At 38.6% G+C, this 16,247-nt stretch overlaps 1 protein-coding gene across 1 annotated transcript in view; it reads right to left on the reverse strand.

Annotated features, from left to right (window-relative positions):
- Window positions 1-1,630: 1,630 nt before the first annotated feature.
- The window catches only part of CDC40 (cell division cycle 40), a 36,796-nt gene continuing 22,179 nt past the window's right edge, over window positions 1,631-16,247 (reverse strand). The window contains exons 7-15 of the mRNA XM_059842306.1: window positions 14,838-14,977; window positions 13,126-13,200; window positions 12,503-12,548; window positions 11,069-11,170; window positions 9,728-9,843; window positions 9,511-9,644; window positions 4,905-4,981; window positions 3,356-3,500; window positions 1,631-2,610 (exon numbers count right to left, since the gene is read on the reverse strand). Of these exons, the coding sequence (XP_059698289.1) occupies window positions 2,433-2,610; window positions 3,356-3,500; window positions 4,905-4,981; window positions 9,511-9,644; window positions 9,728-9,843; window positions 11,069-11,170; window positions 12,503-12,548; window positions 13,126-13,200; window positions 14,838-14,977 (1,013 nt within the window). The 3' untranslated portion in view covers window positions 1,631-2,432. The remainder of the gene's footprint in view (window positions 2,611-3,355; window positions 3,501-4,904; window positions 4,982-9,510; window positions 9,645-9,727; window positions 9,844-11,068; window positions 11,171-12,502; window positions 12,549-13,125; window positions 13,201-14,837; window positions 14,978-16,247) is intronic.

Here is a 16,247-nt window from a genome sequence, read left to right on the forward strand (position 1 = left end):
CCAGGTGGCTGCTGAAAAAACAAGTCTGGACTCGCACCTCACTCACACACACATCTATCCCTGTGCACAGCAAACTAGCTGACAACCTGAGCTTTGCAGTTTGCAACAAGAGGGAATTATCCTCATGAAAATCCTCCCTGCAGGCTTCAATGGAGATGTGAGAAATTCCACAAAAGATTAATGCAGTGACCAACTGTGAGGGACAAAGGATTTTATCTGAAAGTTTCTAGGGTAATTTTGATTCTGGGCTTGCTGCAAATGTTTAATCCCAATTTATCAACTCCAGTAGAATTGACTGAAACATTTCTTTTTTTTTTTTTCCTCCAAAGACAACACCCAGTATATGACTACAAGAGTTTATACACTTATTTTCATATTTTGCATGTACTATTTTACAAGTATATATCTAAAGTTCAGCATGGTAGGTGACACATGGAGAAACACAGCATCAACAACACAGCCAAGCATTTTGCGTATTATGATTTAAATGGTTTTAAGCATTTGAGAAAGGTGTTTCTGATGTGAAAGCCAGTATGTGTTCCTGTGGGATTTTCCATCTTTATTCCTCTTCTCCTCCTTATTTCTCTGTACATATAAACTGTGAACAGTCAAGGCACACCACCACATATCCATTTGGGAAATGTATTTGAAGGAGAAAATCCGTTCCAAATTTCTCCAGCCCACTTTGTCTTGAAGCAGCACCTGGCACAAAACACACACTAGAGCTCAACTCCCAGCTCAGGAATCAAACCTTCCCTCTGAAAAGCACATGAGAAATTCATCCTCTGCAAGACAGCAGCAGCCCTTTCCCACTCACATGCTGAAGAGCAGGGAAGCAGGAACAGCCTCTCCCAACAGAGGATCAGTCCACAGGACATGCTGGACCAGGTCTTTCCTCTATCTCCAGGCTCTGCCATTTTTTATGTCAGTACTTGCATGGGAACAAAGCTGGGCAATACCCAGTTACCAGCAGGATGGTGCTTGAGACAGCATGGAGCTTTTCAGGCACACAAGGCTGCTGGGATGGGAAAGTAACCAGGAATGTGCAAACACAGTGCACTCACACAACAACATGGACTGACACTGGACAGACTCTCGAGCTCAGCATTACAGAGTTGGCTTAAAAATCCTTAAGCTTCCTCTTCATTCACAAGGCCTAACTTGTGTAACTCACTCTTTGAAAGACCAGAATATCTTGCATCCAGTCAAACAACCCAAAACCCACAAAACAAGAAGCCATTTCCTTCTGCCTCGACCATTTGGGATTCTTTGTCTCAGCTTCTATCCTGCTGTCAATTAAGGCAATTACTCCTTTGCTAGCCTTTCTAATGGTTGAGCAGTAACTGGAATTACAGTAAACAATACAGTATAATTCAAAACTGTAATTAAAGACTGATCAATGGGATAAAATTTGGTACATGCATTTATTTTTATGTGCCCAAAAAAAAGAGCAGACAGGGAGTCAAAAGGGTTTTTTTTCTCCTGCTGCCAACCTGCCTTAGTTTTAAATGAATACTGCCAGAGAATGAGTTTATCCGAACAGATAAAACTGCACATTAAAATACCAAATGGTAGGAAATATTTCATATGGACACTGCAAGACGGAAAAATTGAATAAAGATAAGCAGAGTTTTTATAAAAAGATTTATTAAAAATAAGTTCTTTAAAGAGAAAAGGTGTGACATGTACATACATTAAATTGTCGAAACCTTCATGGGGCTTATAATACAAACTATTGCAAACAGAAAAAGAGACATTCACTTTTTTTTTTAATATGTCATGCTTATTGGAACAGAATAGCATATGGGAAGACAAAAAACAACACAGCACACAACCATTACGAGGAAAACCCTGAAAATGAAGACTACTTGCAAAAGTGAAAGTGAGTAGCCTCATGATTCTACAGACAGAAACTAAGACTAAGAATGGCATCTTCAGTTGATAGAGTTCATCTGACAACTGCTAGCTTCCAATTAATTCTTCATTTCTAGTGTGAATTAGCAAATCACAGCAAGTGGATTTGTGCTTTTCTTTTCCAGCTCTATTGCAGTAGGTACCAAAGATTTCTTCTTAGGAAGAAAGTTACACAATTGCTGGTTTTCTCTTTAAACTCTCTGACAGCCAGAACCACAAAAATAGTTTTTCTTAAAATTATATTATTTTACAAGAGTGTTTTGCACAAGCAGAGGCAAGACAAACTGGCACATGATTCTGCATGCTTCAGATGACCTCAGCTTAGCTTCTCATTCCCAGATGCCATATTTAGAACTGTATCCTTTCACTTGAGTCTTCTGAATTTCCTGGTGTTTAGTGCATATATACAGAAAGCTGAGAACTGCAGTATTTCAATGTCTACCCATCCTCACAGCAGAATGCACCCTAACCTCAGATGTATGCAGGGCTTGCATCTTTTGGTCTCTGTAGCACCCTCTCTAGTCCCATAGTTTAATCAGACCATCCCAGCCACACGTGATGACTTTGGATGTTTCGTGAGGATGCCACACTGCACCGATACAGACTTTGTCATGTGCTTTTAACCTGCTGTAGAGTTTTGTTGTCTTCCAGTCCCAGATGTTCAGTTTCCCATCTGCATCTCCAGATATCACATAGCTGTATTAACAGGAACAAAACGAAAGTTGTAGCATGTGTGCAGACTCCTTGCATGCTATTACAAGCAGCAACTGAGCAACAGTAAAGAGCTCTCTCCAGGGAGCTTCCCATCTGACACAGCCTGCAAACATTCCTACCAAGGAATTAGCTTTCGGGCTGTGCTCTAAGAGCACACAAGTCCCGCAGAAGGTGATCCATCAACTGTGAGGTAAATGTGCTAAGCAGTGTGATTATACCCTGCACGGTGTTGCTGGAACCCAAAAGAAAGTGCCACAAGTTTCTCTAAAATTATAGACACTTTTTCCTCCAGGTTTGCTGAGGTTATTCCCCAGTTGTTATAGCAATTTGTATCTTATGTACATACAGTACTAAATGTATGGGCATATTACTAAGCAAACAGGAAGAAAGAGATGATTCTCTGAACAGTAAATGAGGATAGGCACACCAGACCTACGAACTGGGGAAACTGGGTGAGTTCAAATCCCAGATACTCTAGACAAGTGCACACTGTGGGAACAGACCCTGCACTGCACACAACGTGCAAAAAGATGAGAGTTGGATGTGGAAGCCTCTCTCAGTCCTATCCGATGCTAAGAGTAAACTTTCTGTTCTGCTGCTTGGCCAGGGAGCTCTGCCTGATGCTGAGCTAACAGGACTGAGCATGAATGCTGCAGGGGATTCAAAAGGAAATTTAGTGTCCATATTTGCAAGTTATAAGATGAAGTTCATTCCCACAAAAACTTACCTCATATCAGGTGAAAAATCCACTTGACAAGCGTAGCCAGCTACCATGTGACCTTTGAAAATTTTCTTTTTGTTTAATCTGAATCTGTTCTGAGCTCCAAAAATCAAGATTTGGTTGTCCATTGACTGGCAAGCCAACCATTTCCCTATAAATGCAAAAAACAAACGTGGTGTCAGGGTGCTGCATCTGAAGAAACAGACCTAACTGGGATGGTTTTAGAGATTTTTGACACTTTTTCTTGCATTATCTGAATCCAGATTCTCTATGTAGCAGGGATTTAGACAACAGTTGATATTATTTCTGCCTGCCAAGAGTTGAAACCTTACATTTGACAGGCTTTGGGATGCCTATTCCTACAAAATGCACTCAGGACTCTACTAAAGCTCTGACTGCTCCAGCTATATGCTGCACCAACCCCACTGGCTTCCTGTGAAGTTTTTAAGATAATGTGTAATCTTGCTGGTGCACATAATCACATAACTCAGTGAAGGGAAAAAAATCCATCTAGCTGCAGTCTACTTGATCACCTGTTTTGTGGGAACTCTAAGGAAATCACCCCCCCTTTTCTTTATCGAAAAATAGGTCAAAGGTAAGGAGTTTGCAACTATGTAGTATTCTCTGCCTTAACAGAATACAATTAATAAAGATATTTCAGTGAAAGAAAAATGGAGGCTTTTCTAATCATAACTTCATCTCATTTTGCATCTTGGCAGTGCATTAACTCCTGCCTGAGAATCCAGAGATGATGACGTGCTACAGAACACCCAGAACAGAGACTGCTGTCCCTGGCGCTGCCTTTAAAGTGTTTTATGCAGTGACAACATAACATTGGCTGTGCAACAAGTTGATCAGCCTCTACTCAGCCTAATGGGATTGTTAACAGCAAGTCTGGCAACACTGTAATAATGGTGACACTAAAGCTATTTAAATTTGGCCAAAACATATAACAGGAATTTTGCCTTGTTAGAAGGATTTTCACTGATTACTTGAGGCACTAAACAACTATCCTTCTTCAGCATGATTCTAATTGAAGAACATAAACACCAGCGAAACATTAGCATACAGAAACACTGAGATAATTTGGGATTTCTCTTATGCAAGAATTTTTGGACTACATTCATAACAGAAGGGAACAGGATCATGTACAACATGAGTTTCTACTTGAACTGTGGCACCACAAGGACTGCTGAACTTGCTTAACACTCTGCCACCATTGCCAGTTCCCTCCATAGTTTCTCTTAATATTTTAAATACAGCAAAGAGCACATGGTGGCTCTGTGGAGAGTTCCTTTTGCCTCGTCTGGATGAAGGCCTAATTTTAAACTGACACAGTTACCCTGATATAAACCCTCATTTTGACATAGCTGTTCTTTAGAATTTTAAATCAAAACATGATCCAATCCAATCTTGGAATTAGTGCACAGAGTGACTGGGGAGGGGTTTGTCTGGGGTGAAAGAAGGATGCAACACGGCAACATCAGAGAGATAATAATCAGTAAGAGGTGCCTATGTAAATTAGGTCTAAGAAGGCAGTAAAGTGTTAACCTACCATTTGGAGACAGAGTCACGGCTGGCATGGAATGCATACTTGGCTCAGCTATGTACTTGAAGTCTACAGGAATGTCCCTGCAAAAGGAAGAAGTATGTGTTTTATGAAGACATGGAGATGTTCCAAAGAGCTGCTTCAAGTCAGCTGATTTACGTGGCAACTGAACCACGGAGAATGTATGGTGGCATCCAAAGGAAGAATATGCAAAAACTCAAAAATATTATGAATGTCCACCCTAGAGCTCCAGATGCAGAGCCATCTAAAGTATAACCTCTGAGAGTGCGAATTTACCCCAATCAAATGAGCCAGAGTCAATTAAGAGTCAAAATTCTAATTGTTAAGAGCAAAACTGTAACACAAAGTTCCTTTATTACCTCCAGTATAACTGCAGCTCTTACAAAGTTCCTATTTAGACAGCGAGAAAACACTGACATATGCATGGATCCTACTGGAACACCTTATTGACTTGAGTTTTGTTTAAACTCAACTATTTCTGCCTTTTTTAAATTCTTAATTTTTTAAACATTTTTTTAAAGGAAAATAAAAAAGGATTCTCTCTCTCTCATCTCTTTGACATGCCCTTTTCCTCCTGACCTCCCCAACTGGGATGCCAACCAATTCCAAATATTCACAGCTGAACTGAACACTGAACTTCCAGCTCAATTGCATAAAGACTGTGCCAGTGCATGTTCTTAACATACACTGTCCTGTACAAAGGCCTAGGGTAAAAACAAGGACAGTCTAATCCTTACTCCACAGAACTGCCCTTTGGTTTTGACTAGATAAATTGAATTACTAATGGTTTGTGCATATTCACAGTATTCCTCATATCCTGCACTGGAAGACTGGAAAAAAGGGAAGGCATGTACATGGCTTTCTCATTAAGCAAAAGAAACCTCCAGCAGAAAATAGATTTGATTAATGTATTCTGCAGAAAGCACATGCAAAATGTTCTGTAGCAACATTAATTAATACAAAGGGGATGTTTATGACTTCATTGTCTAATTCACAGAGCAGAAGGGCTGCTGGGACACTCGGGGAGCGTGGGTGGCTGCCTCGTCCCAGCTGCCCGAGCCTTGTTGGATGGCAATACGGTCGGCATTAGCAAGGTAATTACCATCCTGCTTTATTGTGGAGGAAGTTATTTCCCATCATCTCCAGTTAAGCAACACACACAGGGGCAGCAGGGTGAGAAGCTGCTCTGTTGTCAGGAAGCGACACAAATGCTCCTGTGAGTTAAAATCATTTACTCCTCAGAATAAGAAGGGCAACCCACTTAATAAACTCCATGGACAAAAGCTTGCACTTTAGGCCAGGGATAACCAGCTTCTAAAACAGGTACACCTAAGATGGCCATTGGGCAGCAAATCTGTGAAGATTCCACACCATCTCTGAGGCTGATCAACACAACAGCACAGGAAGTGCAGCCCCTGTGCCACACCCTACCCAAACCATTTCCAGCTACACTTGCAACAGGACACAAGGTTATTGCTGCAGCAAGGCCAGGCACTGATCCTCTCCCACCACCCAACACTCCTGCAGACCAACAACCCTCTGGTAAAACCAATCCCTGGAAGGCCCATTAAAGTCTCATCACAGAAGATGCATCTCCAATACTGAATTGTTCTGCAGTCAGAAATTTAAATGCAGCATTGGTTGTTTTGCTTCTCCTTTTACAAATGAAGGCAGGCTCACCTGCTAGAATTTATTCACAATAGCTCTGCTTTATGTTGATACCTACCAGGCACATTTAGGAAAGCAGCAGGATATGCTGCATTAAATTATTAGGCAGAATAAAGAGATGCATTTGTATTTCACATATGCTTCCAGACAAACTGCTAAATAAGTAATGTCAGCCTGCTCCCTTAAAAAAATTACCAACACAGATGCTATCATGGTTGCCCAGCCTCAAAACTCATGTGACATATTTGTTTTTTGTGACAAATATTTAAAATTTGAATATTTTAAAGTCCTTTCCCCACTTCATAGCATTTCAAAGGCCGACAAGTTTTAAGTATCAGAAATTCTATCTGCTAGCCAAGATTTAGAAGTGTTTTACTCTGGGGTTTTGATACAACTTCTTCCCCAGGCAAGAGACAGAAAAATCTTTTTAACAAAAGAAGGAAAAGAATCAAGCCAACCCAAACCCTCAGTACAACCCAATCCAGCTTTGGGACCTACACAGTGAAGACATCCCTCAGGAGACTGCATTATCTCTACCAGGAGCCAAGGGTGAAAAGACCCACTAAGGGGCACAGATTTACAGAGATGACAAGCCTCCAAAGCCTGTCAGCATAGTAACTAAATTGCCACTGCACAGTTCTTGCTTTGCTGGCTGACTTGGAGGTAAAAAGAAGTAACAGCCTCCAAAGTTAAATGCTCACATCATTTCAGTGCTTATCCAACAGAATTAGATGCATACAAAGCAAAGACAAAGTAATATTTTGCATTTTTAGAAGAGAGAACACAATATATGATACCCATACCAACTTTAATATCTCAAGCACGTGAAATGCAAAAGCAGGTGAATTTTCAATATTTCCATTAATATGCCTAAATAAACTATGTAATCTACAAGAGTCTGTATTATACTTGAAGTCTGAACTTTCAGCAACTAACCAACTGCAATTCTATGTACAGCCCCGTGAAATCTTTGCACTGGATGGATTCTTGGAAAGGAGATTTAAGTCCTCAGGAGTTCCTCACTGTAAAGTCAGACATGCCATCCCATTACCCATCTCTGGCCAAGTCAAAGTGTTTACAAAACACTACAGAATTCCTCTAAACAATTGAAATGAAGCAATTAGACCAACTTCTAATTACTAGCTTTTAAGGCCATACTCAGGTCATAATTACTTCCACTTTTTTTTCTGTAGGATACTGAAGAAACATTGTGCTGAAGAACATACTGAAGAAAAGTGCCAAAAGGTGCAGCAACTAGATCACTGCTAAGTAGCAAATAATTTTTCTTAGCAACTTGGGAAAATAGGATTTGAGAAATATTTTGCCACGGAAGTTTTTGAGCTCCAAAATCTTCCATAATGAATGTATTAACTTAGTTTTAAGGCATTTTTAAAATATGGATCTTGAAATGATAGAAATATGCTTACAGACCAATTAGTATATATCATGGTAGGTTTTAAGTCATGCCCAGGGAGATGGCATTACATTTGCTCTTTATAAAACCGAAGTATTTCCCAACAATTGCATTACAGAATATTACAGAGTCGAGTTTCCTATCATTTTAACAAGGGAGCTCTTTCTTCAGTGTACAAAACACTATTAAATGTTTTTTTACTCAGAACAAAAAAACTGCTACTGGAACAATCAGGTTGCGATGTTCCCATGCCAGAACCTTTTTGCCTTTCCTGCTTTTCTCCACAGACTGACTAAATCCACCCACTTCACTATTTACTTCAGCCATCACACAAAGCTCATAAAACAAGGGCAATCCAGCCTCAAGGAAATAACAGATTTGTGCAAGCGAGATCATCCTCCCACTCAACAAAGAGGAGACATTCCTTAGCAGGCACGGTATTGTAAAGATTTTTCTTTAAGGAGCTCAGTAAATCCATGGGTCTACTTATGAAGTACTGAACAGAGGCTTTCTTGGAGCAGCATATGGTGACAGCATTTTATGTCTAGCCTAAGCCTGGGTTCCCAGACTTTGGTCATTCCCACTGCTACTGGCAATGGTTGCAGACGATCACAGACAAGCTGAGGATTTAGCTGGCTGCTTGGGTAACATTCCAATATCACAGATTGGAGTCTCTTGTCTAGGCTACAGGGAAAAAAAAAAAAAAGCAAGCAGCTAGGAAGAAACTGATTAGTCACAGAACTGTTGAACTAGATTCTGCATTATGCAACAGCTTTGCATGTGTGAACAGCAAAAGGAAATGAATACCTTAAGATATGGGACTGATTATTTAAAAAAAAAATTCTCAAATCCTAAAGAAATCTTAGAAGTTCTGAGTTCAAGATCTTAGTACCTAGAACTTTGTGAAAAACATTTCAGATAGGAGTGATCTGTTTTCTCTGAAGGTTAAATGTTAAAAACTGGAAGCCATATTAAATATTTTGTATTATTTTTTCTTAGACAGACTCTCCCTTTTCTGTCATCTATTGTATTCATACTGCGTGTGCCAATTATTGCCAAAAAGCCAGACTAACAGAAAACCAGCATAAAGCTACACTGAACTAGTTACTTCAAACATGGGCCAAGTATCATATAATACTTGGACATCCAAGTTCAAAACATTCAAACCAACACAGCAATTGTAACAGAGCAGACATTGCTTTAAGAGTTAATTAAAAGACTAATACACCCTTGGGGAAAGGGGAGAGAGTAGAGCCACTAACAGAGTGCAGTGTGCTTTAGGCTGATAGGGCTGTCTTATGTTTTCTTTGGGGAAGAGGAAATCAATGAAGTGTCTCAAACATTAAGTCAGAACAGGGTTTTGAAGCTTTTCCTGAGCTAGCTAGAACTCAGTACAGCCCAGTGGCCCATGTGCTATGCGTACTTCTAAAAATGAACTCTCTTCTCAGTTTGCTCTCAATATACTTTGAGGTAAAATTTTTGAGGTAAAATTCAAAATTTTAGACTTACCATTCCCAGACTCTTAAACTCTTGTCATCAGATGTACTCACAAACCTTCTATTTTCATCCACAAACACAATGGTGTTGACAGCTCCCAAATGCCTATCGTATTCCTGCACAATCTCACCACTTCGAATATCCCACTACAATTTAAAAAGTCAGAATAAGAACCTGTTCTTTACTAAATACCAGTACTTTTAGATAAATAAATATTGAGTAGACATACCTGTACAATTTTCTTATCTGACATCCCTGCAACAAAGAGATTCTGTTTATCTTCATCAGGATTGAACTTGACACAATAAGGAACCTTCCTGTTGGTGAATCTTGAAATACATTGCCCTGCAACAGAAAACCCATTTATAGTGTATCAGGTTGGAAGTGCTATGGGCTGATTGGTTGTTTGCAGATATGGAAAAAAAGCACTTTACTAAGAGCAGACAACACTTCTTTTAATGTCCTTGAGAGAATTAGAGGGCAGAATTTGCCCTGCTCTTTGAGTAGACCATCTTTCACATTTGTATGCATGCACCTGCATAAACACGCACACACACAAACTGTTCTGTAAGTTTGCTACAGCTTCCCAAACAATACAACTGCTTGGCACCCTGTATGCCACCAGGACATAACAAGAACATAAGGACAGGTTCCGGGTATCACAAGCTAACCACTGTCTTTGCAAAACATATCTCCTTAGGATCAGAGGTCTTCTCAACAAGAGATACAAATTTGGGCAAGAACTCAAGACTAACCTCAGAAAAGGTTAAGAGTAATCCACCTGCGAAATAAAGCCCTGTCCTTCCCTCTTAGCTTCAGCCACAAATACCCTGGTAACTCCTTATCTGTAACTTACAGGAGACATGTTAATCCAAAAGCTCTGTCTAAAGAACTGAGGTCAGACTCAACACTGGAGAATTAGACTTACACCTTTCTGGCTATCACCTGTGTAAGATTAGTGACACTGCTAACCCAGAAAACTAACAACTTATTCAAACATGGGAACTTTCTATCTTAGGAAGAGACCCAGGTTTAAAAGAATACTAACAAAATCTATCCTGTATTTTTTTTAACTTAACAAACTATTTGTAGCAGAATGTTACAGAGCATCTCCCAGGCTTGAGAGCATCAGACCTACCCTTCAACTCTCTATACCTTTTCTTATTTGGAGTGCTCTTAAGGTTAAGCAAAAGACCAAGTGAGATAATTTTTTTAAATTATGCATATTTAGGTGTAAAGAGTAATTTTATGCCTGTAAATGTAACCATGCAATTAAGTGATTTGACAAGATGCCTTTTTGCTAAAAATTGTTCAAATTGTTCTAGCATTACAAATAACTGTCAAACTTCTCAAATAAAAAGCTATATGAAATACAGGTAGTGTCAGTTGCACCATTGCAGATAACAACAACACATATGTGAAAAAAGACTATCCTGCAATGAAAGCCTAAACAGTGAACTACAAGACAATATGAAGGACAACTGGAAACAACCTGAATGCTGAGATGTCTTTGTAGTCACTATTAATTAAAACCAGTGCCAAATAACAGCACCTACAAACAGAAGCCTACCTGTTTCAGTGTCCCAGAGTTTGAGATAGCGGTCATATGCAGCACTAAGGAACTGAGTGCCTGCATTGTTAAAACAGATGTCTCGAACAGCTTTACTGTGTCCTACGAAACAGAAAAAATGCAATGGTAGACTTTCATCCATTCATACTTAGAATTAAAAATCTTCTTCTTTTTGCACTTAAGTTAAGTGCAAAAAGAAGAAGAAAATCACTTAGTGAAGTTCTTCATGAGAACTAGTAAAGAAAAATTCAAGTGAGAAAGAAAAAGTAACTCCTAAAGAACAGTGAGAATAAAACCCCGTAACATCCTTGCACCTCTAAAACACTGGAGAGAGAAACAAAAGCACTGCACAGAACCAACTTGATAAACAAGTATAAACTTGTATAAATTGATACAAAAGCAGAATTTCAGAAAAAATTTAAAATACTCTAATAAATGGCAATATCTAATGAAAAAGAGGAGAGACAAACACTACATGAGACTCATTTAATGGAGAAACATTTAAAATTAGTAAGCAGGTACAAAATATGGGAAATATTAGATCAGAAAATTAAGAATGCTTTCATCTGATGTTAATCTTGCTACCCCTCAGCCTCAATACTTTTATGTGACCACCACATCAGACTTACAGTTCTTTTTAGTTTAAATATTGACACAGTAATTGAAATATAGCAAAATAGTAGGCAAATCTGGTTGATAATAAGAACCTTTTGAGAAACACAGTCACACTGTTCAAAAAGAGCAGTCTATTGAGAGAGAGCATTTTTTGAGCCGTCATCTTTGCCACACTGCTGTCATCAGAAATAATAGGTGAAAAAAGACTTCTTTCTTGTTACTCAACATATATTCACTGAGTGTTCTAGAAATGTTCCTATTTCAATAGGAGAATCAGCTACTTTTGTTCTGCATTCAAGGTTGCTAAGAAGTTTGTATTTCTCTCTCAGTTATCTGCTTTGAAAAGCACCTGTTACATGAACAAAGACTGCACCTGAACCTAAAAAAGATTTCTCATGCTTTTGCACTAGAAACTCAGCACAGATGGAATGACCTATTTAAGGAGGGATCAGACCATGAGACACCCTCACCAGTTAAATACAGAGGGTTGCTGTTTTCAACATGAAGATGGGACAACTTCATGTCAAAATTTTGCCTTTGAAAAGAAGTCTTGCATAAAGTATTCATGACTGTAGGACACTAATGTTTTGTTTTAAGGGTTGTAAGGTGTTACACATCAACATTAAATTGCTTGGAATAATGACAAAGTTCTTAACAAAACTCGCACCTTTTTCAGTTCTTACTGACAAGATCATTCCAAACAACCATGGCCTTGGATGCACACAAGTCCTCTCTTATGACAAATTAATAAGCTAACCTAAATCATATTCTTCCAGGAAGTTGTTCTAGACATAAATGAGTTTAAAAAAAGACTATTACCAATAAATGTTCGTAGACATCTTCGATCACCATATACTTCCCATAGCTAGGAAAAAAATTATGTGGGGGAAATATGTCAATTGTTAAACAATAATGATGATGAAATTAAGTACAAACATATGTCAAACATCTTATAAGAAATTAATTACAAACATATACCATGTACTGATTAATCACAATCTATCCAGAAATTCACTAGAATGCTGTCACCTTCCTGTCAGCAAAATCCCCTTAGAATAACTAAAACTCTCATACCATATTCCAACTTAAATGACTTAAGGTTTTGCTACTAAAAAAAAAAACCCAAAACATCAGCTTTCTATTGATATATGCTGGACTGAAGTGAGATTAGTTCCCACCACAACCCCTTCAGTAAAAGATTTCAGCAGAGACCTATTGTTAGTTGTAAAAGTAGGCTTCACAGAAAATGAATTAATATAACAACAAAGGCAATAACGTGAGAAACTTGTGACCTTCTAAATGCTATTAAAAAACAACTCACACTGTTCTAACACAGACAAAAGGTATTTGGTAGAAGTACCAAATGTTTATGTATCCTAAAATGCACTGTCTGTATTCCAGGATGGTATAAATGTATTCATGAAAACAGAAAAATAACTCACCTTAATTTTGCAATCCATAGAGCAAGACAACATTATATGCCCAGACAAAGGAAATAATCTGACTGCACTGACACCCTGTAAATAAGAACATAAGTTAACAGTAAGTGGATAATCTAGAAGTTTCTTCAGTTCATTTGCCCTGTTTTCCAAGCAAAAAGCTAAAGCTTACCTTCATAAAATATACAGATACTGTACTTTGAAAAGAAATAACCTGCCCACATTCCATTTTAGAAACAGTGATGTATTTTGAGCGAATGCTATTGGATAAAAGTTGTTTCACTTTAACGGCTGTATATACAACCTCCTTCAACATCCACACCATTACTGTGGCAAACACAGCAAATAAATACAAACTGGGGCTTAAAGGAACTGCCTCTGCATAACAAGCCTTTTTAGATGGGGTAGGTACAGGATTTAAAAAAAAAAAAAAAAAAAAAAAAAAAAAAAAAAAGAAAAAACTTTTGACCAGCTCAATTTCTTACATACAGTACCAATGCCTTCTACACACTGAGCTCAGATTTCCTGGGCACAGCATCTTCACAGCTGTCTGTATTCCAGGTACTCATTTCTGGGAAGTCCAATGAACCCCCAAGTACTCGTGGTTTTAATGTCCCTCTTTTCCATTTCATGTTGATTACTCTATTCATATGCCATCCAGTTCCTCCCTCCCACCTCTGGTTGGAGCTGGGTACTTTATCCTACCTATTATTGTCTACTTATATCCCCCAGCTTTTCTAAATTTGTCAGTCCATTTTTCTTTTGCTTCTCTCATCGATATCATTATTCATCTTGTTGGAAGGAAAAAGCCATTTTACATGTCAGTCTGTTGTAATAGGATAATAGGCAGAGAAGGGACTAGAGCTTTGGGGAGGAGATGTCATTCTGGAAAGCCCTGATAGTTGCAGCTATAAGTTTGTTGATGCAGCAATCGTTTAAGAACAGCTCAGAGATGTGACTCAACTGAAAAAAAGGGTAAAAGCCAAAAACATTCCCCGTGTTCTCCTTTCTTTCAACTTCCAAATATTATTAAGGTGATGTCCACTGTAGTGCAGCATATTCCCCCTCACGCAATACTTCAAATTAGTGGCAATAGAAGCAGCAAATTGAATATATGCTGTACAACCCTGAGCAGTGAAGCACTTTTTTAACACCAGAAGTGTGTATATTGTTTTGGTATCTGACACAAGAAGGAACTGTGGATGTTAAGCAGCATCAAAGAAAACCCTTAGCAAGACACACCTCTCAAAGATATTAGCTATATTTGAGAAACCTGTAATGGTGATGCACCATAATCACAAAGCCTATGTAACTTTACCCAACTTTGAGATGAAATAGCCCTTAAGTACTCTTACTACAAAAAAACCCTCAAACCCCAAACATTCTTAGGAATCTCTAGAGTCAGACGTATTGTTATTCATATTGTAGTTTAGGAAATAACTTCAAATCCCCTCCGAAGTCACAGAATAATACTTTTCCCTTTAAGGTAGGTCAGGAAGTCACTATGTTAACACAAAAGTTTATGCAGCTAGACAACTGCAACAGAGCAGGCAACCACCTTGTGTGAGCATGTAACTCAGCTAATTACATGCAGAGAGCATGGTAAAGAGGAAAATACTCTTTCCTTCTACTGATTCTTCAGTTTTATAGAAATTACTAGCTGCAGACAGAAAATTAAATGGGTTGTTATGCTGTATGCTCACAAACATTCCTACCTTTGTATGCCCAGACCACACATGGATTTGTTTCTTTGGAAGATAGCATTTCTCAGGTGGTACTGTAGAGCGGAGATTAACCCCAACATCTTGAGGGACATGAAGATAAGATCTCCCCTGATAGTCATACATTTCTTTAACTGAAAAGGTAAACACAGAATTCTGAGAATCCATATTTTAAAAGGTTATAATCTTTGAAGGGTTCAAGAACTCACACAATTATGGTTTTCTCAACACAGCTGCTCTGCTGTAGAGCCAGAGGTGAGAGAAGGGGTATAAGAAACACCAGCCTCCTCATACAGATGTGGAATCCTACTTGACATCAGTTAAATTCAAATTATGTCAATTCAGTGAAGTCTGCTTGGAACTTTACAATCCAAACATTAAGACAATCTTTTTCTTACCCACTTTACTCATCATCAAATGGCAAGAGAGTTCCCCTGACCAAAAAGACTTCGCTTACACTAACGCTACACAGATTAAACCATTCAACTCTAACCCTGATATTTGCTTGCAACTCACATTCTGGCCAGCTCCGTGCTGTGTCAGTCATGTCAATAGAATTACAAATCAAGGAAGAAAAGATTCATTTGGCCAGCATGAACCAATATTGGTCAGCAACAGCCCACAACTGCTCTTTAGCTAGATTTAAGAAGCGATTGGACAGTCAGAAACACAGGGATGCATTGTGCAGGAAAAGGGATTATTTCAGAGTAGACGTATGTTGGGTAGCCATGACAATAAACTGTGCACTGATTAAATTAATTTCTCAGTTCCTGGAATGTTGTTATGGCAATTTTGTTGTACTCTTGCACAGTATCCATGCACACACACATCTTCAAAATGGAGTATTTCTGGAATGCTTGTATGCAAGATCACAGTTTATATGGCAAGGTCTTTCACTGTGAAATTTCAGGTAGAGAGCATGAAAACTTGGATACAAAATAATTAGTCCGTAGGAGGCTCAGTGGCTAAAATTTCATGTTTGTTATGCTCACTGCTATAAATACCATCATGATCTACTACACATAAACAGAACAATGTTCTAATGCCAGCAACACTTTTCTCACAGCCACCACTTCTTCCTCAATGCACATTAGAAAGGATGCTCACAGCTCATGTGTGTGAGCCTGGCTGTAGAAACTGGTACACAAAGAGAGACCCTGTCTACCAAACTATCCACACCAAGCAGTGCTACACAGGGCTGTTTTGTAGGCACACAGCTGAAGTAACAGCTTAAAAAAAATTACTGAATTCTACTTAATTACCAAACCATTTTCTTTGAAGATACCACATACTACAGGCTTCTGTAGGGTAATTAATTGATACACAATTATTCATAGTATGACGGCAAGAACATTTGCATTAAAAATTGGGGAAGTGTAAAGTCCAAGTGATTTTCTAAATTGT

Source organism: Haemorhous mexicanus, chromosome 3 (genome assembly GCF_027477595.1).
Source record: "Haemorhous mexicanus isolate bHaeMex1 chromosome 3, bHaeMex1.pri, whole genome shotgun sequence".
Lineage (NCBI taxonomy): Eukaryota > Metazoa > Chordata > Aves > Passeriformes > Fringillidae > Haemorhous > Haemorhous mexicanus.